The sequence below is a fragment of the Stenella coeruleoalba genome (genome assembly GCF_951394435.1).
Source record: "Stenella coeruleoalba genome assembly, chromosome: 13".
Classification (NCBI taxonomy): Eukaryota; Metazoa; Chordata; class Mammalia; order Artiodactyla; family Delphinidae; genus Stenella; species Stenella coeruleoalba.
The window spans coordinates 11,916,808-11,942,493 of NC_137159.1; the positions used below are offsets into that span (position 1 = coordinate 11,916,808).

A 25,686-nucleotide genomic window follows, 5' to 3' on the forward strand; every position below is an offset into this window, starting at 1 on the left:
CTGGGCTTTGTGAAGGGGAAAGGGAGCAGAAGGGATTCTCCATAGAAGTTAGTTTAAAAATTCTAGTGAAACTGTCCTTCACCCAAAGTCCTATGTAGTCGGGGGAATCTCACCCCTAATCCTTGTCTGACTTTTCAGCACATCTGTCCTGGGTCACTTTGCAAGATTTCTGTGACCTGCTGTTGGAGAGCCAGTGGTCCTGGGGAAGGAGGGGAGGTTGAGCAATGTGGGGATCCCGTAAGTGGGAGCCCTTTCCCAACACTACTGCCCACTCTGTGTGGCCTTCCCCCAGGAAGAGAAACTGCCTTGCTGGGGAGACAGGAAAGGGAGAACATTTAACACACCCCACGCCTCACCCTCTTCCCCCACAATGGCTCTCGGCCTCCTCGTTGCCTGTGGGGAGGGGGGGCTATGGTATTTCAGAACGTTTCCCCTTCTCCAAAACCTCTCCTTGTGATCACATGTCACAGGGTTCCAAATTCCACCATTAGAGATTCATTCTTTTGGTTGTCTACTCCCAGTTGATACATTGCTTTTTACAGTGTAATGGGAAAGAAATGTTTTTGGTGTACATTTCCATGATTTTAACCATAGAACGATGTTCTATATGTGGTACTCACCACCACAGTCAGGAGACAGAAGAGTTCCACCACCCCAAAATGACATCATCATGCCCTATGTAGTCACACCCTCGGGCACCCCAGCGCCTGGCAACACTGATCTGTTCTTCATCATTACGGTTTTTTCATCTTCACAGTGTAATATAAATGGAAGCAAAAAGTACATAGACTTTTGACTCTTACTTCTTTAACTTAGCATAAAGCATTTAAGATTCTTCCATGTCGTTCTGGGGATGCACAGTTCCTTCCTATTGCTGGGTAGTATTCCATTGTGTGGACGTATCACAGCTTTTTTTTTAATCAATTCAGCCACTGAACTGGATGACACCCATGGTATCAATTCCAGTTTTTGGTGATTATGACTAGAGCTGCTGTAAACATTCCCATACAGCTTTTGTGTGAATGTAAAAACACTCATTTCTCTTGGGTAAATATCTAGGAGTGGGATTGCTGGGTTATATGGTAAGTGTATCTTTAACTTTGTCAGAAGCAGCCAAACCGTATTCCATATCAGTTGTATCATTTTGCATTCCCACCAGCAATACATAAAAGACCCAGTTGCCCTGCATCCTCACCAGCACTTAATATTATCGGGTTTGTCTGTTTGTTTCTAAGTCACTCTAAGAGGTATGGAATGGTATCTCATTGTGGTTTTAATTTCCATTTCTCTAATAACTGATAATATTGACATCTTTTCATGTGCTTATTTGCCATTTGAATAGTTTACTGGGTGAAGTGTCTGTTCAGGCCCTCTGCCCATTTTCCAAATGGGTGATTTGTTTTCTTATTGTTAAGTTTTGAGTATTCTTTATACATTCTAAATAGAAATCCTTTATCAGATGTGTGAGTTGCCAATATTTTCTCCCTATCTGCAGCTTGTCTTTAAAAAAGTTTTTTTTATTTTATATTGGAGTATAGTTGATTTACAATGTTGTGTTAGTTTCAGGTGTACAGCAAAGTGAGTTAGTTATACATATTCCTATATCGATTCTTTTTCAGATTCTTTTCCCATATAGGTTATTACAGAGTATTGAGTATAGTTCCCTGTGCTCTACAGTAGATCCTTGTTGATAATCTATTTTATATATAGTAGTGTGTATATGTTAATCCCAAACTTGTAATTTATTCTTCTCCCTACCCCACTTTTCCCCTTTGGTAACCATAAATTTGTTTTCTAAGCCTGTGAGTCTATTTCTGTTTTGTAAATAAGTTCATTTGTATCATTTTTTTTTAGATTCCACATAAGTGATGTCATATGATGTTTGTCTTTCTCTGACTTACTTTGACTATCTCCAGGTCCATCTGTGTGGCTGCAAATGGCATGATTTCATTCACTGCAGCTTGTCTAAGCAGTGTCTTTCCCAGACCAAAGATTTTAAATTTTGATGAAGTCCAATTGATCGATTTTTTATTTTTATAGATCGTGGTTTTGGTGTCAAGTCTAAGAACTCTTTGACCCCAGATCATGAAAATTTTCTTGTATGTTTTCTTCTAAAATTTCTGTAGTTTTGCATTTTTGCATTTTGATCTGTAATTTATTTTGAGTTAATTTTTGTGTGAAGTGTGAGGTTTATGTTGAGATAAACACTTTGCCTGTAGATATCCAGTTGTTCCAACAGCATTTGTAGAAAAGACTGTTGAATTGCCGTTGAATTGTCTGAGCAACTTTGTCAAAAATCAGTGCGTCATATGGGTTTATTTCTGCCAGTAACACACTATCTTTATTACTGTAATTTTATTTATTTATTTAGTTAGTTAGTTATTTGGCTGCATTGGGTCTTTGTTGCACACGGGCTTTCTCTAGTTGTGGCGAGCAGGCGTCTACTCTTCGTTGCCATGCACGGGCTTCTCATTGCAGTGGCCTTTCGTTGCAGAGCACGAGCTCTAGGCGCACGGGCTTCAGTAGTTGTAGCACGTGGGCTCAGTAGTTGTGGTTTGCAGGCTCTAGAGCACAGAATCAGCAGTTGTGGCGCACGGGCTTAGTTGCTCCAGAGGCATGTGGGATCTTCCCAGACCAGGGATCGAACCCGTGTCCCCTGCATTGGCAGGCGGATTCTTAACCACTGCACCACCAGGGAAGTCCCGTTACTGTAATTTTATATAAGACTTAAAATTGGATAGATCTTAAGACTTTATTATTCTTTTTCAAAATTGTTTCGGTTATTATAGCTTGTATTTCCATTAAAATTTTAGAATCGGCTTGTCCCTATCCACAGAATTCCACTGGAATTTTGATTGGAACTGCATTAAACCTACTGATCAATTAGGGGTGAATTGGCATCTTAACAATATTGAGTCTTCCAATCTGTGAAAACAATATGTCTTTCCATTTATTTAGATCTTCCTTGATTTCCCTCATCAGCATTTTTTCGTTACCAACAGAAACATGTTTTGTTAGATTTATATCTAAGTATTTCATTTTTGGAGCTATTTTAAGTGGTATTAGGTTCTAAATTTTTTCATTTCCAATGCTATATTCCTTGTGTATGGAAATTCAGTGGGCTTTTCTGTGTTGACATGGTGTCCTGTGACTTTGTGGAACACACTTATTAGTTATAGGGCTTTTTTTTTTTTGTAGATTCCCTCAGATGTTTTTTACATAAACAATCATGTTATCTGTGAATAGGGGCAATTTTATTTCTTCCTTTCTAATCCATGCGCCATTTATTTATTTATTTAGCCTTATTACACTTATTAAAACTTCCAGTACTGTGTTGCGTGAGAGAGTGGACGTTCTTGCCTTGTTCTAGAACTTGCGAAGAATGCATTCCGTTTTTTAATATTAAGTGGGATGCTAGGTTGTGGGTTTTTGCAGATGCCATTTGTCAGGCTAAGGTTCTCTTCTAGCCGTAGTTTGATGGAGTATTCATTCATCTCTGGCCCTCTTTCTACACAGTTTGCTATCCCTCATTTATGGATTTCTTCTACTGTCTTTACCTGGTTTTGTTACCGGGGTAATACTGGCTTCCTAAAATGAGTTGTGAGCTGTCCCCTTCTCTTCTGTTTTCTGGATGAAACTGTGCAGAGGTGGTGTCAGTTCCTCTTATAATGTTTGGTAGAATTGACCAGTGAAACCCTGTGGGCTTGGAGATTTCTTTTCTGGAAGGTTTTTAACTATGAATTCAATTTCTCTGACAGATACAGAACTACTTAGGGTAGCCTTTTTCCTTTGGGTGACTTTTGGTAGCTTGTGGCTTTCAAGAAATTGTTCCACAGTCCTCACTGTCTCTTGAGGTAACTGATTTTAAATGCCCTGGAAATTACTCCCCATTTCTCAACAATTGATCTCCTGTAATGACAGATGAGTACTTTGTTCCATTGTTCGCTGCAAAGCCAAATAGTCTACTATGATTAATTTCCTTTCTTGTGTAACTTTTTGGTTTTCCTCAAGATTTTTCACTTTTGCCCGGTTCGTCCTCTACATAAGCACAGTTGTTTCCAATAATCTCTTTCCTAGTCCATATTCTGTCGGGCTGCTTTCCCCCTGGATCCCAGTCATGCTGACCTTCTCTGGGCTCATGGCCCTGTGGCTACCCAGGGACTTTGGCCTGCGCTGGAGTTTATGTTTTCTAGATCATATGTCTTCCTCTTTCTTGGCTTATTCCCTTGTTTTTTTGAACACGTTCTCAGGAAAAATGATGTTTTAATCTGCGATCCTTAGCCCTTCCCGGATCACTTTCCTATTGTAGATGTCACCATTTTTCTACCCTGAAACTTTAAAGCAGGCAACGGTAGCACCATTATCCCCACGCTGGAGATGGGGAGCCTGATGTGCCTGAGGAAGTGGCAGCTGAATCCTCATACTGGGAACAAAGCCAGAGGAAGGAGCGGGGGGGGGGGGGGGGGGGGGGGGGGGGGGGGTGGGAATGCCCCCATCCAGTGTCCCCCCACTGACTGAGTCGGGAGGGAAGGAGGTGGGGAGGGTTTGAGACCTATTCCCTGGTCTGAGAACAAATGAGATGAAGAAGGGTGGAAATATGAAAACCCAAGTATGTTCCTTGCCGGTGTAGTATCGTCAGCTTATCGATGTCAATTCTACTGCCAGTTTCGATGGAGTGGCTGGACTCCAGGTTGAGAAGGATTGCTGTTTACTTGAGAACTCAGCACGAAAGGATACCATGCTCGATTAAAGGTATCTGCCGTGCTCGCAGCACCACGAGTATTTGCTACCCTGCAGCGGGGTTTTATACACCGGCGCCTGTATTATAAGAATACATGGGGGTGAGCGGAAGCTACGGGGACGTGGGAATCACCCATTTTGAAAATGGGGCATTTCATCAAACAAATATTTGCTGACTGCCGTGGCCCAGGCCGGGAACAAAACAGACAAGGACCGTGCATTTGGTTTTGAAAGGGCCGCGCTAGATCTGGAGTTGGCTGATCAGGGTGGCAGTCTGAGCTGGGCTCCGCTCGACTGTTCTGCTCAATGGCTCCAGGCTCCGCTTTTCGGGTCTGGGCTCCTCTTCACCTGTGGACGGCTGCCAGGTTCGCTGCGGCTGGTTGGTCCAGGGTGGCTCTGCTCCATGCAGCCTCTCATCCTCCAGCAGGCTAGCTGGGTTTTTCACATGGTAGAAAGTGGTCAAGGGCCAGGACGAGCAGAATGCCCAAGACTTCTTGAGACGCTGTTCTAAAGTGAAGCTGGGATGTTGGCGTCCTCCAAGTGTGGTGAGGCCAACAGATCAGGAGACACTGCCGGAAAAGATAGTGCGTTACGCCCACTATCGAGGAGGGAGAATGTCATACCAAGTTGGGCTACAGAGAGAACAGCAGGCAGAAAGAGAGGGAGGGAAACTTCTGGAAAGCCTTTACTGGGGGTTTTGAGGGAAGAAATGGGTGAGACAGGTTAAGGAGACTAACCGGGTTAAGATTGGCTAGTTGGGATAATTGTAGCAGGATGGTGGTATAGGGCTGCCCCTAGTCGTCTGATGCCGAACCCCAGGTTTGTTGGTGGGGACTGGGCGGGTGTTAGTGTCTCACAAGCTTCAGAGCCAGATAAGCAGGCGGATGGGCTCTGGTTCAGTTGGTTTGCTACCAAAGGTGTGCTGGGCATGGGCAGGGAGGGTGTTGTGTTGTTTGCTGTCTCTAGGAATTTGCTGGCCCTGCCACAGAGGGGCAGTCTGTGCCAAGTCAGCGTGGCCCCAGATGTCAAAACATCACATACAGAAACTAGACAATGTGGTTAATCCAGAGCCAGCCTTGGAACTGGTATATCGCTTCCAGTGCATTCTGTTGGCCAAAGCAAGTCACAAGACCCGCCCATATCCGGAGATGGGAAAACAGACCTCCCTCTGGATGGGAAGACTGGCAGAGCCTCCGTGCAGATGGCGTGGGTGTGGGGAGGAAGAGATTGCCATTCTGCAAACCTTCATCAGTAGTGATCCAGGGCTTTACTGCCCCCAGAGACAGTGTTCAGATGAACGGGTGGGGTCAGGGTGAGGATGGGTGACCGGGAGGCTGTCCTGGCGTCTTCCACTTTCTCCAGCAGCCTCCACCTTTCCCTGGCAACTTCAGGAGGGGGACTCTTTCCAAGTCCTGTCGAGGACGGCCCTGATTACAGAGAAGAGTGGAGACCCCTTTGCTCCGTGGGGCAGTTTCTGGCCCCCGGGGGCGTTGGGCAACGAGTGCTGAGGGTGTGGACTGGATGTGAACAGCTGGGGAAGGAGGCAGTGCCCTGGGTTCTCGGGTTGGCCTGGAGTCTTTCAGGCAGGAACTGATGCCCTCCCAGGCCTGCTCCCCCTGGAGGATTCTGTTTGACACTGGACTTGATTCCAGGCAGACCAAGCCAGATGCCTGTGGAGCTGCTCACCCCACCATCTGGGCACCGGCCCCTCCCTCCATGTGCCCACCTCCACCTGCCTCCCAGCCAGCTGCTCCAGGAGGAGTGTCCATCCCCTGACTGTTGACAGAGGCCTGACGGTGCCCCTGATCTATAGGGGCAATGGTGGGCTGCCATGCTTCTACCAACTTTCCCAAGGCTTGTGCAGCCCTGGGGCCCTGGGGACAACGGGGCAGACTCCCTGAGTGGGCAGAACTTTCTATGTCCTCTCAGACCCTCTACCTGAGTCTTCCCTGCTTCTCTGGAGTTGCCTGGAACCTAAAATAAGGATGTCACAGACATCTTCATTTAAGAAAACAATAGGCACCTACCATTTGACAGGACCCAAACCTACCCATTTCAGTAAGTAAACCTCTATCTCGAGGAAGTAACCATTGATTTTCCCTGTATGCGGGAAAACACGTGTCCCTCTGGGCGCCAGACTCTGCAGAGGGAAGCAGCTTAAATGGGAAGCAAAGCCCAGGGAGCTCACCTTGGGGCTGCGTTTCCAAGTAAGACTGAGACGTGACATCATTCACATCAAAGACTGGAGGTGTGGGGGTGGGATGGCAACTCCAGGGACTCAGGAGACCCTAGGCTGCCCCCTGACCTCGCCGTTGTCACCTGGTTGGCTCCTGACTCAGACATGTCTCTTTATGCCGGGGATCAGGTTACCTCTAGACCCTCAACAGAAGTGGCGCGCTGCCAGCTCAGGAGATGCCCTTCCCTCTGCTCCCCGAGGCTGGGCTTCCCGTCTCTGCGGGAGGGGTTGGGGGCAGAGTGTGATCGGTAACTGGGTGCGTGGCCCAGGGAGCGGAGAGAATCAGAGGATTCTTGGCTGACCTGAAGAAAGGGAAAGCGCCGGGGGTGTCTGTAGGCAAAAAAAGACAAAAAGAAAAGCTTCTTCCAGGGAAGCATCAGACACCATCAGTCATTTACACTGTGGTGTGAAAAACATTCAAACTTGTCAGTATTACCTCCCAGCGCCTTCTCTGATGGCATAATTAAAGATTTTACCTTCCCAGAAGGAATCTAACTACCAAGGTTAGATTCTACAACTATGTTCTGAGAGCCTTTCCTGCCAGGTGATTCTCTGGGTCTGGCGGGGCAGCAGGGCCCGAGGCAGCGTAGCAAGTGGAGAAGACCCTGAGTGCCTGGTCTGTGTTCTGGCTCTGACGCTTCCCGGCTGAGTGACCCGGGGCAAGTTCCTGCCTCTGTGAGTCAGTCTCCTCCTCTGAGATGCCTGTCTCATGGGGTTGTAGGAAGGAGAAAATGAGTGACATTCAGAGAACAGGTCCAAGATAAGGGCTCAGTACGTGTTAGGGTAGAGAACGATGAGGTGGACACAGACCCTGTTGTCACGTGGCTCACCAGGCAGGCAGAGAAAAACAAGACAAACCTGAACGTATCTGGAGGCAGAGCGTGGAAGTGGGGTGTTGTGTTGGAGGGTGGCCAGGAGACTGCTTAGTACTCAGTAGGCAGGTGAGGGCTCTTTGAGAAGGGGGCTTCTACATGAAAATGGAAAGACAAGAGCCTGGCTTGCAAGGACCAGGGGCAGAATCTGGGCAGAGGAAACAGCCAGTGCAAAGGCCCTGAGGTAGAAGTAATCTTGCTGAGGTGTGTGGAGAAACACAGAGGAGGTCTGAATCTTGGGACACAGAAGGTGCCTGATCTGGACACAGTTGGAGGTGGCAGGGCTTGATCACATACGGCTCTGTAAGCAGAATAATGCCCTCCGCCCAAAGATATCTATGTTCTTATCCCAGAAACCTGAGACCCTTACCCTGATTTTAGCCCAGTGAGTCCTGTGTTGGAGTTCTGACCTCTGTCTTTTGGGAAGCTTCGATTGCAGGAGGGCCCGGGAGGATGCAGGGAGAGCAGGTGGCACGCAGGTGTAGGTGCAGGACAGGGTAGTTTCTGTCGCACCGTTGCCTGCTCACGGAGAAACGCTTGGGATTTTTCGCTAGCGAAGGTAGGAAGATCTGAAAGTGTACCACGTGTGTACACGTGTGTACTCTTAAAGTAACTCACCATCCAGGTGAGTTACTTTAAGAGTAAGGACTCCAAGGCTCCACCTCTCATGCATGGCCATGCCTACCGCACTCACCTCATCAGTCCCCTTCATTCTGCCCACGCTGCCCGCCAGGACCGGGCCCCCCAGCGCCCTCCGCCTCCTTGGCGTCAGCCCCAGGAGACCCGGTCAGATCCAGATGTCCACTTTCACAAGTCGCAGAAATCTTGGATCATGTGTGAATGTGCACACGTGTGGGCTGACATTCCCTGAAGGGTCCATGCGTGTGTTGGGGGGGACAGTGGGGGGACTGAGAGGGTCGGCTAGCAAACTGGGGCCTCTGAGCCCCTCGTCCTGGTTCCCTCGGGCTGAAGAGAGAAGAAGAATGTACCTTCCCAGTGGGTGGACTGGGCACAGTGTGAGTGGAAAGGTAGCCTTGCCATTGACCAACCAGATGCCCTGAGCCTCAGTTTCTCTAGCTGTGAAATGGGGATAACCATGCCTGCCTAGGGGGCTGCAAGGAGGACTAAATGAGATAATGATGGCTCCGTTTCTTACGTCAGTACCTGGCACGAAGTAGGATGCTTAGTGAATATTTGTGGAATAATGAATAAATGAATGAATTATGGACTCATTCTGTTGTACATGTGAAACTAACAGAATGTTGTATGTCAATTATACCGCAATAAAAAATGTAATATAAAAGAGAAGAAAAATCAAACAAAAAATGAGTAAGTGAGGAGAAGATGCGATATACTAAGTTTCTTTTTCCTCTTCTTTTCCTCTTTATTTTCTCAACTTCCTCTCTCCTTCTCTACTCATATTGGGTCAAGTCCCAAAAGGAAGTAAGCAAAACATGCCCCATTTCTGCAGCCAGGAGGTCCTCAAGTTATGGAGAGAGGCAAGGGGAAGGCCCAGTACCAGGGGGCTCCACAGGGGACTGTGGCTGGTTTTATATGTGTGTGTGTATGTTTGTATGTGGTATGTGTATGTGTATTGTGTGTATGTGGTATGTGTGTGTATATGTGTATTGTGTATGTGTGTGTGTGAATGTGTGTGTGTGCACGGAGCTCCCCACTGGGCTGGGCGTTAGGGGAGATATTTGCTGGACGTAAAGTGATAGTGTTAAAGGCACAACCAAGTCTGCAGGTGAATGTGGCCACGGGAAGCTTGGCTGGGCAGCAAGCAGGTGAAAGAATATGGTGGATTTGGGGAGTAAGATGAGGAAGACTGCCCTGGGCTCACACTTACATCTTCCTTCGCTCCTCATTCATCTGTTTTGTTGGTTCGCTCAAATGAGCATCTCGTGTGTACTCAGGTCCTGTCCTCAGTGATGAGGATTCCAAGTTGTCTGTAACTTGTTCTCCGCCCTCAGGCATGCAAAGGGGCCAGGAGAGAGGTGACCAGAGCTGCCTGTCAAGGGGGTGCTAGAAAAGGAGAGGAGTCGGGAGATGGACAGAGGAGGGCTCCTGGGGGGTCTCCATGGACCCCTCTCTGAAGTTTCACATCAGGGTCTGGAGGAGGCCTGCTGGGATTTCAATACTGGATGCGTCACCGTGGCCAAGTGACTACTTGGCTTCCTTGCCTGTAAAGTGGGTGTAATAATGGTGCCCATATCCCGGGGCTGTCGTGAGCATCTAACGAGTTCGCTTGTGTGCAGTGTGGTGGCAGTGCTGCCTCTTGGCTTCCACTGTTGTCATTGTTCCCGTGGCCGTTTCAAAAAGTAGACAAGAATTGAGTTGGGGCGAAAATATAGAATTTTGGGCAGCCGGCATCGTAAGAAACCAAAATGCCCTGAGTACACAAAGGGAGACTCTGCTGGAGGGTTGTGACAGCTAATTTTATTTGTCCACTTGGCTAGACCAGATATTTAGTGAAACACCAGTCTCGATGTTGCTGTGAAGGTTTTTTTTTTTTTTGGCCACACGGTGCGGCATGCAGGATCTTAGTTCCCTGACCAGGGATTGAACCTGCGGCCCCTGCAGTAGAAGCATGGAGTCTTAACCACTGGACTGTCAGGGAAGTCTCTGTGAAGGTATTTTTTTAGACTTGATTAGCATTAAATGGTAGACTTTGAGTAAAGCAGGCTGCTATCCATAATGTGGGTGGGCTTCATCCCAAAGACTGAGGTCCCCAGAGAAGGAGGGCTTTATGCCTCCAGACGGCCTTTGGAACTACAATACCAACTCTTCCCTGGGTCTCCAGCCCACACTTTGCATGAGCCAATTCCTTAAAATAAATCTCTCTCCTTCTCTCTCTCTCTCTACAGGGTGTGTACAGATATAATTGGTTCTTCTTGGTTCTGTTTCTCTGGAGAACCCTAAAACAAGGGCCTTGGGCACCTCCCCAAGTAAAATTCCCTCACTTCCCCCAGAAGTGTCCTTCCTTTACTCTTCTGTGTGGGTGCTGGGTCAAGGTCACTGGAATGAGAGAAGTTGAGGAGTTCTAACCCGCTTCTGATTTGGCCTAAAATTAAAAAAACAAAACAGAACAAAACAAAAAAACTTTCGGAGAAAAAAAATCCTGTGCAAATTCTACATGACTCAGATGCAAAGAGCCTCGAGCCTTGGCTAGCAGGCACACACTTGGCAAGTGTGCTCCGTCCTTTCATAGATCTAAAGGCATCAAAACATCTGTGTTCCCATTAACAACATGCTGACATGACACATAGCTGTGGCTTAGAAGAAACCAGCGTGAGAGGGCCCTTCCGAGGTCCAAGGGGTCATCCGTGGCTGCCTGGAGGGGTCTGGGGCTCTATTATCCTCGAGGTGGCTCTCAGAAATAGCCACTGTGCCGAGACTGTCGCTGTCAGGATGACCGTCGAGCCAGGTCACGTGAGAATGGAGCCTCCAGGAACCCCCATCCTTGTGCCCCCCCATGCCTGGGCCCTTCAGGGCTTTGAGAGCTGGGCTTCACTTGTAAACTGAGCCCAGATGGCAAGGAAGCCTGGCTGGGGTGGGAAGGTCCGCCTACCGGGTTCTGGCACGGGCATGGGGTGAGCTGGGGGACACACAGCATCTTTGTCTGTGTCTACCCCTGGGCCAGCAGGTGGGGTCTCGGGACCTGGTCAGCCTCCCAGGAAGAGGGCCGTTGTCAGCCCTGAGGCGTCTCCATTAGATCCATGTGAGAGGGTGGGTTGGAGAGAAGATGGACAAGACTTGCCCTGGAGGAGCGGTGGGGTGGCTGGAGGGTAGTTCTGTGACCTCCTTGCTCCCAGGAGCCTGACCTCATCCCAGCTCAGGAAGAGCTGGCTGGGGTGACTGCTGTTGCTACTTCTGTCTCTGCTTCTGCTCGCCTCTGCAAACACTGCCCTTGGTGTTGAGTTCAGGGAAGTGACCAGCCCTCTGCGGCAGAGTTTGATACCAGAAGCGGTAAATCTTGATCTTTTTCCTACTCAAGAATGGAAGAGTTTTACTGCATGTCTTTTCTTGATTCCATTACAAATACGTTATTAACTCTAAGAAATGGAAACGAATTTTCATTGTTTATTGTCAATGGCGTAGCCAGGTTTGGAGCCAGGTATTGAAAGGATGCAAACTTAGACCATTTGAGGGTTTCTTCTTTGAGAAAAATATTAAAAATGAGAGTCCTGGAAGGGACTTCCATGGGGGCACAGTGGTTAAGAATCTGCCTGCGAATGCAGGGGACACAGGTTCGAGCCCTGGTCCGGGAGGATCCCAAGTGCCGCGGAGCAACTAAGCCCGTGTGCCACAATTACTGAGCCTGCACTCTAGAGCCCGTGAGCCACAACTACTGAGCCTGCGTGCCACAACTACTGAGCCCGCGTGCCACAACTACTGAGCCCGTGTGCCACAACTGCTGAAGCCCATGTGCCACAACTACTGAAGCCCACACGCCTATGGGCTTGTGGAGCCCATGCTCCACAACAAGAGAAGCCACCGCAACGAGAAGCCCGCGCACTGCAATGAAGAGTAGCCCCTGCTCACCGCAACTACAGAAAGCCCGTGCGCAGCAACGAAGACCCGATGCAGCCAAAAATAAATTAATTCATTAATTTTAAAAAGAGTCCTGGAAGAGACCTTGGCAGGTGGGGGCCCTGGTTTGGCAGCTTCCTCTGAGATACGCCTTCCTTCCCCCTGGTATGGAGACTTCCTCTTCCCAGCCCTTCCCCCCACCTCCCCCCCCAACCCCCCTGCATGGATTTGACCTTTGCCCAGTCACAGCCTTTGTGAGCCTTCCTGCCCAAGTGGACAGTTGCTTTTTACAGTTGGGGTCTGGGACCCTGAGATGGGAATCCAGCTTTCACTGTGGCAGGGCCAGGCTGAAATTCAGATGGGTGACACCTGAGGGTCCAGGCTGTTTCCTGTCCCCCAGCCTCTGAGACCCTGGCAGCCCCTCAAAGCCCCCTCAGGCCGACCTCATTGACGAGCTATGTTTATAAAGAAGGAAATGATCCGTTCCCATGTGTGGCTTCTCTTGGCCCAGAGCAGATGGTGGGTGTGGGAGGAGAAGTGGGCAGACGAATGGAGGGGGGCAAGGAGACCCCCTTCTTGGACAGAAAAGAACACAGAGGAACAGAAGTGAAATTGAGGCTCAGGGTCCAACTTTTGCTCTGCTCACTGACATGGAAATGATGCCACAACCCAGAGTGGAGAGTAAAGAGTTAATGTAGGACCTGCGTCCCTTGGTCCAGCACCTGCAAGCTGATGCCTGTGTGTGTGTGTGCATGTGCATGTGCATGTGTTAAAACCTCACAAAAAATGAACAGTGGTTGTCTTTGGTCATGGGACTTGTCCTTTGTTCTGATGTGTTTTTCTGCGTTTGGAATGGTTTTGCAGGAAGCATGCTTTATTTTTATGATCAAGCAAAACGATAAAGCTTTCTCAGTTTGAAAAGGGCAAACACTTGGGTTCTCAGTCCCCCTCCTATGACGTGATTTGTCTCCATGATGCCCCCTAATGTCCCCAAGGTGCAAGACCTCTTGAGCATTTGACTTGGTGCGAAGCTTTCTAGCCTGTCATCCATCTCTGCAGATAAACTCAGTTATGCCTCTGAGGCATAAGCTGAGGTCCACTGCAGGTGATGGATTCTGAGAGTGGCTCCTGGGGACTCCATTTCCAGCAGTTTGGGATCAAGGGGCTGCCCTGTTAGTAGCAGCTGCTGCACAGACCCATCAAATCTCATGTCGAGAGGCAGTCATTCTTTTCACTGCCCTGGCACCCTGGCTCTGCCCCGCCATGCTGGCTTGCCAGGAAGACAAGGATCTTCCTTTTTTTTTTTTCTTGCAAACTTTATGTCTCCCCCCCACTGAGTTTTATTGAGATATAATTGTATAATATAATATAAATGTGTAATAGCCTTGTATTAGTCCAAGGTATACAACATAGTGATTTGCTCTATGTATATATGGTGAAACGATCACCACAGTAAGTCTAGTTAACATCCATCAACTCACACAGTTGCAATTTTTTTCTCGTGATGAGAACTTTTAAAATCTACTCTCTTGGGCTTCCCTGGTGGCGCAGTGGTTGAGAGTCTGCCTGCCGATGCAGGGGACACCGGTTCGTGCCCCGGTCCGGGAAGATCCCACATGCCGCGGAGCGGCTGGGCCCGTGAGCCATGGCCGCTGAGCCTGCGCGTCCGGAGCCTGTGCTCCGCAACAGGAGAGGCCACAGCAGTGAGAGGCCCGCGTACCACAAAAAAAAAAAAAAAAAATCTACTCTCTTAGCAACTCTTACATATGCAATATATTGTTGTTAACTATAGTCACCATGCTGTACATTACATGCCCAGACTTATTTAACCTAAAACCAAAAGTTTTTTTTTTATAAATTTATTAATTTAATTTATTTATTTTTGGCTGTGTTGGGTCTTCATTGCTGTGCATGGGCTTTCTCTAGTTGTGGCGAGTGGGAGCTACTCTTCATTGTGGTGCGTGGGCTTCTCGTTGTGGTGGCTTCTCTTTGTCGTGGAGCATGGACTCTAGGAGCATGGGCTTCAGTAGTTGTGGCACGCAGGCTCAGTAGTTGTGGCTCGCTGGCTGTAGAGCGCAGGCTCAGTAGTTGTGGCTCGCTGGCTGTAGAGCGCAGGCTCAGTAGTTGTGGCTCACTGGCTGTAGAGCGCAGGCTCAGTAGTTGTGGCACGCGGGCTCAGTAGTTGTGGCTCGCTGGCTGTAGAGCGCAGGCTCAGTAGTTGTGGCACAAGGGCTTAGTTGCTCCGTGGCATGTGGGATCTTCCTGGACCAGGGCTTGAACCCATGTCCCCTGCATTGGTGGATTCTTAACCACTGCACCACCAGGGAAGCCCCTAACCAAAAGTTTTGACCTTTTGACCCCCTTCACTCACTTCTCTAACCCCCCGACCCCCTGCCTCTGGCAACCACCAATCTGTTCTCTGTATCTATGTGTTGGGGTTTTTTTCAGATTCCATATATAACTGAGATCATACAGTGCTCACCTTTCTCTGTCTGACTTATTTCACTCAGCATGATGTCCTCAAGGTCCATCCTGTTGTCACACATGGCAGGATTTAATTCTTTTTTATGGCTTTTCCTACATTTTCTTTTTGCATTCATCCATCAGTAGACGTTTAGGTGGTTTCCATGTCTTAGCTATTGAAAATAACGCTGCAGTGAGCATGGGGGTGCATATATCTTTTCGAGATATGATTTTGTTTCCTTTGGAATTGCTAGACCATATGGTAGTTCTATTTTTAATTTTTTGAGTAAACTCCAATCCGTTTTCCATAGTGTCTGCACCAATTTACATTCCTACCAACAGTGCACGAGGGTTCCCTTTTCTCCACATCTTCACCAACACTTGTTATTTCTTGTCTTTTCTATAATAGCCATTCTAAGAGGTGTGAGATGATACCTATTGTTGTTTTGATTTGCATTTCTCTGATGATTAGTGATGTTGAGCATCTTTTCATGTACCTGTTGGCCATCTTTGGAATATCTTCTTTCGAAAAATGTCTATTCAGATCCTCTGCCAATTTTTTTTCTTTTTTTTTTTGCCGTACGCGGGCCTCTCACTGCTGTGGCCTCTCCCGTTGTGGAGCACAGGCTCCGGACGCGCAGGCTCAGCGGCCATGGCTCACAGGCCCAGCCGCTCCGAGGCACGTGGGATCTTCCCGGACCGGGGCACGAACCCACGTCCCCTGCATCGGCAGGCGGACTCTCAACCACTGCACCACCAGGGAAGCCCTTCTGCCCATTTTTTTTTTTTTTAATTTTTAATAGAACCTCCTCATAAGTAAACTCGAATTCACATGTACTCTTTTTGTTGTTGTTGTTGTTGGGGGTAGGAGTTTATTAATTAATTTATTTATTTTTGCTATGTTGGGTCTTCGTTTCTCTGTGAGGGCTTTCTCTAGTTGTGGCAAGCGGGGACCACTCTTCATTGCAGGTGCGCGGGCCTCTCACCGTTGCGGCCTCTCTTGTTGCGGAGTACAGGCTCCAGACGCGCAGGCTCAGTAGCTGTGGCTCACGGGCCTACTTGCTCCATGGCATGTGGGATCCTCCCAGACCAGGGCTCGAACCCGTGTCCCCTGCATTAGCAGGCAGATTCTCAACCACTGCACCACCAGGGAAGCCCCTGCCCATTTTTAAATCAGATTTTTGTTTGTTTGTTTGTTTCTTATTTTTTGTTATCGAGTTGTATGAGTTCTTTGTATACTTTTAGATATTAACCCCTTATCAGATATTTTGCAGATGACTTGCAAATATTTTCTCCCATTCTGTAGGTTGCCTTTTCATTTTGCTGATGGTTTCCTTCGCTATGTAGAAGCTTTTCAGTTTGATTTAGTTTCACTTGTTTATTTTCTCTTCTGTTGCCTTTGCTCTTGGTATCAAATCCAAAAAATCATTGCCATGACCAGTGCCAAGGAACTTACTGCCTATGTTTTCTTCTAGGAGTTTTATGGTTTCAGGTCTTATGTTCAAGTCTTCCATCTAATTTGAGTGGATTTTTGTATGATGTTAAGAGAGAGGTCTAGTTTCATTCTTTTGCCCGTTACTGTCCACTTTTTCCCAGCACCATTTACTGAAGAGACTGTCCTTTTGCCACTGTATATTCTTGGCTCCTTGGTCATAAATTAATTGACCATATATGCATGGGGTTTTTTCTGGGCTCACAAGGATTTTCTAACACTTTGTTCGGTTAGAATCACTCCAGTGAGGTCAGAGGCAAGGCCGGAGATCTCCTGACTTTCCCTCAGCAAGTCCGCCCACCCCCCTTCCCCCTCCTTTCCCGCCTGCATGTGGCCTTTGTGTGCTTCGTCTGGAAGGTTTTTCCACTGTGATTGGAGAGATGAGCACATCTCACCTGTAACGAGCACCTTGAGGAAAAGCCACTGGTGCCTGCTATCCACGGTACAGGGCTAAGGGGGGCTCGGGGGCAGTGCCACCACACGCAGAAGACAGTTTGCCCAGACCCAGGAGCTCTGGGGTTCGACTCACTTGACTGCCCAGAGGCCCCATTCACTCCACTCCCGCTGCCCTTCTTTCTGTGCTGACTGGAGCCTCATGTCCCCAACCCCAGGTTCCCGGCAGAGGCCTCGGCATTGATCTCTTGTCCCCTACTTCAAAACTCAGCCCTTCCCTGTCCCCTGGAACAGCCCTCTCCCAGCTCTCACACCCTGGAGGCAACTGCTGGCCTGGTTCAGTGTGTGAGATTGTCTCCTCCACCCCTCCCCGCTTCCTGTCCCCACTGCCCTTGCTCCCCGACCTGAGGTCTGGACGGGAGTTAGAAACCCACTCCTGTGGGATATTTTGCTTGGGTCACAGAGTTATCAGTCCCTAGTGCAGATTAATCAATAAGACCATTCACCACACAGGGGCGTTTGTGAAATGCTCTAGGGCATAAGGCAGCCACTGGGGCAAGGACTGCTTGGCAGGGGCACTGGGGCGGTAGTCAGCAGGCCCCCAGCCTGGCTCTACCGCTCATGAGCCACATGCTTTGGGACAAGTCACCCGACTCTCAGCCTCTGTATCTTGACTGTGTAATAGAGACAGTCCCAGGCCTTCTTCACGCAGGGTTGCTGCGAGCCAGTACTCCTTTTAGAAGTAGGAAGTAGCTTAGTAAACTGTGAGGAACTTCAGAAATGTGAATCACACATGAGCCACGAAGCCATCTCTGAAAGCGGCTCTTTTTTTTTTTTTTTTTTTAAGGGAAGGGAGGGACTTCCCTGGCGGTCCAGTGGTTAAGACTCACCTTCCAATGCAGGGGGTGCGGGTTCAATTCTTGGTCAGGGAGGGAAGACCCCACATGCCTCGTGGCCAAAAAACCAAAACATAAAACAGAAGCAATATTGTAACAAATTCAATAAAGACTTGAAAAATAGTCCACATCAAAAAAAAAAAAAAGGAATCTTTAAAAAAGAATTAAATAAATAAAGGGAAGGGAGATGGGTGTGGGCAATCAGGACTGGGTGGATGGCTGTGCTGGGCAGGTAGGGGACGGCAGGAGGTCACTACCCAGGTGCCCAGAACCTGTGTGGGAAGGGCCACAACAAGGGAAGGAGAAGGAAAACAAACAGAACTTCCCAGAAATGGCGTTCGGGGCCAGGCGCAGTCAGGCCCTGCTTAGGGTGGAGGCCAAGGAGCCCCCATGGATTAACGAGCTCCAGGGGCAACTGGGGATTCAGCTTTGTCAAAAGCATCCATTGAACCAGGCCAGTGAGTCATCTGTTTGGTGAAATCTCCAAGGTGCAGCGGCCTGGCAGCCTCCCTGGGAGAGAGGCTGCAGCTCTGTTTCCACCGCGGTGGCAGCGCTCCATTGGCGAAGCTGGAAGCCACCCAGGCTGCAGAGGCCACATGCCTGCCTGCCGCCTGCTGACTTTTAGACATTTTTTTCTAATTATAAAACTAATAATCGTTGTAGAAAAACATAAGTATAAAAAAATAAAATGAAAAGCGATCCCCAAGCCTATCCCTAGAGAAAGCCGTCATTCTGCTCTCCTTTGTTCCGTGCAGGTCGTATGAGTCAGGTTGGAACAGGCTATGCTGAGGTAACACACGACGCCCGTGTGAGCCACGGCCATGGTCCTGTAACTGCCCACTGTATTCATCTCTCCTTTCCTCCTGTTCACTTCCTGGCTCTTAAAGGCGATTAGGATCAGAAACCTTCAGATTTTTATCCCTACGCATGATGCTGGGTATTGCTTTAAGTTAGTCTTTATCGGAATAAACACAAGCCTCCTTTTTCTATTTTTTAAGGTTTTTAAAAATTGTCAGAACTCGGTGTTGACTTCTAGTGAATGCTTCTTTAACTCTATTGAGTTTTTTCTTATTTGCCCTGTTAGATTTCTGAAAGTATAAGAACCACTGGGGGGCTTCCCTGGTGGCGCAATGGTTAAGAATCCGCCTGCCAGTGCAGGGGACACGGGTTCGAGCCCTGGTCCGGGAAGATCCCATATGCCAGGGAGCAACTAAGCCCCTGCGCTACAACTACTGAGCTTGCGCTCTAGAGCCCGCGAGCCACAACTACTGAGCCTGTGTGCCACAACTATTGAAGCCCACGTGCCTAGAGCCCGTGCTCCACAACAAGAGAAGCCACCGCAATGAGAAGCCTGTGCACCGCAACGAAGAGTAGCCCCCACTCGCCACAACTAGAGAAAGCCCGCGCACAGCAACGAAGACCCAACGCAGCCAAAAATAAAATAATAAATAAATAAATGTATATATAAAAGAACCATTGGGGATCCCTGTTTTGCCTGTTTTATATGTTTTATTATCCATCTGCTGTTAAAAATACCCAAGGGAGAAAAAAAAAATTCAAGGAAGAAAGAAAGCAAAGGTTCCCTGAGGCCCAGATTTCAGAGCATTAACTTAGAGTGAAGAATTGGGGGGGGGGTGCTGGGGGTTCCTTGGGGTACGACCTCTGATACAAGGCACATTTGCGTTCAGGTAACTGTTCCACCACCCAATCACTTAGACTCATCGCTTCTGCCCTGCGCTCTGAAAACGGGACTTTTGTTTTCGCTGAGGGGTGAACTGGGCCTCCGTTAACGTGCACTTGAGGCCGCCTTTTGGTGACCTAACCCGACAGATGTCGGGACGCCTGCTGGGGCCACTTTTACCTTGTGCTCAGTGACCCTCCAGGGTATTTGGGCCCAAGGGTCGGGTGATTTCTGGAAGCCCACGGGAGGAGGATGGGACTGAACCAGCCCCCATACTGCTGGTGGTGGTGATTTTTTTCTCTCCCCAGAACTGTCTCAACAAACAGCAGCTCCTCTCGGCCATCCGCCAGCTGCAGCAGCTGCTCAAGGGCCAGGAGACACGCTTCGCCGAGGGCGTCCGTCACATGAAGAGCCGGCTGGTGGCGCTGCAGAGCTCTGTGAGCAGAGCGGGCCCGGACACGCCCCCAGGTGGGTCCCCAAGTCACCACCCCGGGCCCCGGGGGCCTCTTCCCGCCCTGATCTCCCTTGCCTGGCCAGGGTTCACAGTGGATTGAGTCGCGGGCCTTCCCCTGCCTCCCCTTCTGTCTGGGGCTGGACGGTAGGAGTGTGTGAAGACGGCATCTGTCAGCCGTCTCCCCCCATCATCTGAGTGGTACCCATTTCCTCTTAGACCTTTTCACTCCAGGCTCAGCAACCCTCACGTCTGCACAGCGTCTCCAGAGAATTGTCGAAAGGAACCACTTTCAGAGCACCAGCTGCTCTCCCTTCCCTGTCCCTATGCAGGTGGACCCTAGGTAGTTCCTTTTTTTTTTTTAAATTTAATAGACTATTTTTTTGAGCAGTTGTCAGTTCATGGCAACACTGAATGCAAAGCACAGAGAGGTCCCCCATACACCCTCCCGAACACACACGGCCTTCCCACCATCAACACCCTGCACTCGTGTGACTCACGGGTACAGCCTATGAACCAACATTGGCTTCCGTTTTCCAGGCATGAAAACAAGTCCTCGCTCCTCCATGAGTCCCCCGTTAGTGCGGTGGGGTGGGATGGAGGGGCTGCTGAGGGCAAGTCCCGTTTGTCTGGTGAGGTTACTGGGGGCCCCCCAGACCCCTTCCCCTGGGGGGTAGGACACTGACAGACACTGGGCCTTTTCCTGGTTGTCCCAGTGACAAGCTTCCATGCTGTCAAGGCCCGAGGGTGGGGGGCTGGATTTCCTCTGGCCTCTCCTCAGGATGATTGATGGAGGTCAGGGGGGAAGGTTGTATGTTTGTTCTGAGTCGTGAACCTATGGAATATCTGACATCATTTACTCACTTAAGACACATTTCTCAAGGGCCTTCTTTGTGGTGTGAGGTGAAGTTACCTTTTCAGAGACTGTGGTATAGCAGATCCAGAGTCACCACAGCCCTGAGTCGACTCCTGCTGTTTTCCTTGGCCCCAGGGGTGCAGAACTAGACCTGCCGGCCAAACCCCTCACACTTTCCAAGGCGCCGAGAGGCCCCAGCCTTTGGTGGGGCTCATCACAGCCGGACTCCGAGAGGCAGGCAGGGCATCCTTCCCTTCTCCTGCAGATGGGGAAACTGAGGCCAAGAGAAGTGAGTTAGGAGTAGTGGGTCCCAGCTCTGGTGATTTTGTTTTCTGCTAGAGGTTCACCCACACAGACTCTTTCGGTTTTCATGGGATCAGAGCTCCTGCCATTTCTGGGAGTTTCCAAGAAGAACCTGCAGGAGATAATTTCTACAACTGCTCTGTCCATGTTAGAGGTCCCTGTCCACGAGTATATACAGAAAGGTAGCTATGGTTAAATTGCTAATCCTCTTGTCACCAGGTTCAAGGTCTTTCTCCTCTGAACCATACAAGATTTTTCAAAGTGGCCAATTCTCTTTTTAAAGAGTTGCTGTCATGCGTTCTGTCTCTTTTGTGTTGGACATGGGGCTGGCAGCTGTCAGGACTGCCTGCAGGGGAGGGGGATGCCACACAGGTGACGGGGGAAGGCAGAAGCTTGCTCCAGATCAAACTGCACATAGTGGGAAAATTATCTTTTCCTTTTTTTTAGAAGGGCATTTGCAGGCAGTCGGAAAGAATAATTTCTAGTCCTGGAAAATTCTTGGCCTTCCTCTTTCTGGCTTGTGTTCTAAGTATCTCCCTCCTGTTTTCCTAAGAACATCACAATCCATCAGCTTTAGGGCTTATCTCGGCCCCTCCTTCCAATCATGTTCCCAAATCACCAGTCATTTAACCATAGCTACCTTCACTGCCAAGCTCATTACATGTTATCCTCCTTCGCGAAGGTGTAGGCAGCTTCCCTGTGGCCCTGCAGACTCACCAAGACACGGTCATGATGAAATGAACCAGCCAAGGGGCACGTCTTTCCACCCGACAGAAACCTTTGGCTCCCATTTGGGAAGTCCTTGCTATTCTTTTTTTTTAAGACTTTTTGATGTGGACCATTTTTAAAGTCTTCATTGAATTTGTTACAATATTGCTTCTGTTTTATGTTTTGGTTTTTTTGGCCACGAGGCACGTGGGATCTTAGCTCCCCGACCAGGAATCAAACCCACACGCCCTGCATTGGAAGGCGAAGTCTTAACCACTGGACTGCCAGGGAAGTCCCTGCAAATTGATTTTTAATTAATATGTAACCATTCATTAAGTCTACTGACATTTATGGAGCTGTGTGGAGATACTGACTCCATCCAGTCTGGTACCATTTACCTGTGAGTTGCTCCAGCAGGTAGGTTTTCTTTTTTGAGGGTTTTTAAAGATTTCTCTTCCCCAAAGAGACCCTACTCCTTTCCCCCAAAGCATTTTGAATCCTTTTCAGCACAAGGCAGTAGTAGATTTTTCAGAGAGAAATATAAAGTCGTGTATTTACAGGGACTGAGACAGCGAGCTGGGAGCGCCCAAGCATTGGGTTGTGGGCTCATCCTGGCTTCCTGCTCACAAGGTCATTACCACGGGTGCCCACTTGGAGGTTCATAAAGGAAGGTGACACAGCATGGTCAGGTGTTCCCCAGTAACCGAAGAGCACTGAGAGTCCTCGGGGGATGGGCCAGCTCCTGCCCTTCTCCCGGGACACAGGTGGGATTTGGGGCAGAGCCACAGGTGGCTGCCCAGTGCCCCCAGAGTGACGTGTGGGCAGATGCTCCCCTCGAGGGAGATGCTGAGCGATTCTCCAGCACGCACTACAACCTACACAGCTGAAGCAATAGCTTCATTTTCATCTGTCTAAAACCCTGAAAATATTTTTACAAATGACATTTGGAACCTACTTTAAAACGTGTTAGAAGTGGCTCTGAATTTCCAGCTCAGCTAAATCCAAACCCAACCTGTCACAACTCGGGACACTCCTTTTAGACAAGCGTGGACCAAGCATGGCACTCTGCTGCAGGTGGAGGAAGAACGGGGAGCGTCTCCCCTCTCTCTCCAGCCCACGGTGGTCCTTCAGGAAATCCGGTTGCTTCTGCCTTCACAGCACAGCCAGGGTTGAAGCCATCGCTCCTGGCTCCCTGCTCCCACCCTGGGCTGAGCCACCTTCATCCTGCCCCTGGCTTTACCTCCCTCTCTGTCCTCTCTCGCACTGGACGTTGCACTCAATCTGCAGCCAGAGTGATGCTGTTCGCGTACAGGTCGGTCACTTCCCGCCTCTCCTCAGACCCTCCAGCGGCCCCACCTCATGCCAAGAGCCAGTTACGTGGCCTTTTCTTTCCTTTTCTGTGCCATGTGACACTGCTCTGTGTCGCTCCCTGACGCTTCTCTGGCTTCATCCCCAGCTACTGTCCAGCTCATCCTCTCCACGGCAGCCACGGTGGTCTCCTGGACATTCCTCAGACCTGCCAGGCACACACCCACCTCAGGGCCTTTGCACCGGCTTGATCCCTCTGTCCTCCGCAGATATCTGCGTGGTCATGCCTTCACCTCATTCAACTTTTTGTCCCAGGGAGACCTCCCCGGCCACCATACCCAAATTGAGCCGTCCTCTGGCATCCCCAGCACTATTCCCTACTTCATTTTCTACATGACACTTGTCACCTCTCGTCACTCCTTGCTATTTGCTTGTAGATCTTGCTTATCACGTGTCTCCCCTGCTAGAAGGGTGCTTCCCGAGAGCTGGGTTTCATCTGTTTCGTTCACTAAGTGTCAGACTCCTAACATGGTGCCTGGCAGATGGTAGGAACCCAATAGACAATTTTTCACTCATTCATTTGGTCAAGAATTATTTACTGGGCACTCATTATGTGCCAGACACTGGGCTGGTGCCGGGATACAGCAGGGACAGGAGGCTGGGCAAGGTCCCCGCCCTCTGGAGCTGCGTTCTGAGGGAGAAACTGACAACAACTGTGGAAACAAACGCGTCAACGAGATAACGCCAACGGTTACACGTGCTAGAAGAAAGCAAAGTGAGCTCACAGGGGAGGTTTTAGCAGAACGTGGTGGTTCGAGAACACTCTGGGAGGTGGAGGGCATTCAGGTCAAGACTTGGAAAGTGCGAAGCAGCCAGAGATGGGCAGCTCTGGGGAAAGAACATTCCAGGCAGAGAGAAGGGCAAAAGCCAAGGCCTGGAGGTGGGACTGAGCCCAGCCTGTTCAGGAGAACCAAGGAAACCCCGGGTACGGCTGGGGCTCTGAGAGAGCAGAGCGAGAGGGTGGGCCCTGTGGGGGGGGTGTCCCAGCTCCCACCCTCCCAGGCTGCCAGGCCCTGCCCACGACCCTGGGAGTCTCTGAGCTGCGGTCTCCTCATCTTTCACCAAGCGGGCATGCGTTGCCTGTGCCCAAGAGTGCTTGGGGGGTTCGGTGACACGTGGTATGTAAAATGTGCAGCCCAGGGAATTCCCTGGCAGTTCACTGGTTAGGACTCTGCTTCCACTGCTGAGGGCCCGGGTTCGATCCCTGCTTGGGGAACTAAGATCCCGCAAGCCGCGCGGTGCAGCCAGAAAATAAGAAAAAATGAAATGTGCGGCCCAGTGCACAGCCCGGAGCAGGCACTCGACCTCAGGGCGCTGAGGGTGAGAAGCCTTGTAACCCAGAGTGATGTCTAAACGGCCGTGGGCCTTCTTTTCTTCCTTACAGTCTCCTGCCCTGCTCTGAGCACCCCTCCAGATGGCAGAAAGTTTGGGAGCAAGTACTTAGTGGATCACGAAGTCCATTTTACCTGCAACGCTGGCTTCCGGCTGGTTGGGCCCAGCAGCGTGGTGTGTCTTCCCAACGGCACCTGGACGGGAGAGCAGCCCCGCTGTAGAGGTACGGTCCTTCCTTCCCAGGGGCCTGCCAGATGGGCAGGGTCATTCCGGGGGACGCTTTTCTGCCTAATTCCTCAACCGCAGAAGAGCAGCCAGCTTGTCTGATGACCACAGCCTGGCTTGGGCCGGCATCTATCTACATAAGCCCTCGCCAGACCCTCCCAACGATTGAGTCTTCTTATTTTGCACATGGGGAAATGGAGGCACAGAGAGGTGAAGGAACTTGCCCAAGGCCACACAGCTGGGGCTGAACTGATTCATACCATACACTCTGACCCCAGAGTTGGGGCAAGAAGTCTTCTGTGGGTTAGGGGAGGGGCAAGAAGAGGTACTGCAGGGAAATGTGCCTCCTTTGGGCTGCTTTGTTCTGGGGCTGTAGTTTACTGGCGAGCCTCTTGGTGATCTGTAGGGTGGAGGAAATTTCTCAGGTGTCCTTTGTGACTGCTTTGGGACTTGGTGTAGACAGACTCCAGGAGAGACCATTGGGATGAGAGGGGGGCATGAAAAGGCTTCTTTTCTCTGTGCTAAGCTTGAAAACAGTACTTTCTTGGCACGCATAATTTGTTGGTTTTTTAAAAGTATGTGGTCAAAATATCACGGATATCCTGTTCGTTTTCAGAACAGGATTCACGGGACATCTGCTGGGGCAGAATGTCCATGATTTTAGCCCAAGCATTGAAGGGGAAAATGCAAATATTACATAAATAAGTCCGTTGTCAAGAGTAGTATGGAGAGGATTTCAAATGCATAAATAACTTGAAAATATAAAGGAACATCAGAAAACAGACTTCCCTCGTGGTGCAGTGGTTAAGACTCCACGCTCCCAAGGCACGGGGCCCGAGTTCGTTCCCCGGTCAGGGAACTAGATCCCACATGCATGCTGTACCTAAGAGTTCACATGCCGCGACGAAGGAGCCCGCCTGCCGCAACTAAGACCTGGGCCAGCCAAATAAATAAATAAATAAAATATTTTTTTAAATGTTAAAAAAAAAAAGAGGCCATCTCTGAAGACGAGTGTAGGTTGACATGAGAGGCACAGGGCAACCAGCACCACATTCGTGGACCTAGACTTCTGTTTCCCCCTCCTGGGAAGAACAGTGATTCAGAGGTTGATGACAGGTACCAGCTCTCAGACTTACC

The 25,686-nt window shown here is 49.5% G+C and overlaps 1 protein-coding gene across 2 annotated transcripts in view; it reads left to right on the forward strand.

Moving 5' to 3' along the window:
- FBLN7 (fibulin 7) overlaps nt 1-25,686 on the forward strand; it is a 45,316-nt gene that overhangs the window by 2,305 nt on the left and 17,325 nt on the right. Inside the window, exons 2-4 of one of the 2 annotated variants that reach the window (XM_079941199.1) lie at nt 11,741-11,817; nt 19,615-19,774; nt 24,377-24,547. In XM_079941199.1, the coding sequence (XP_079797325.1) occupies nt 11,741-11,817; nt 19,615-19,774; nt 24,377-24,547 (408 nt within the window). The remainder of the gene's footprint in view (nt 1-11,740; nt 11,818-19,614; nt 19,775-24,376; nt 24,548-25,686) is intronic. The other variant, XM_079941198.1, reaches the window with a different exon arrangement.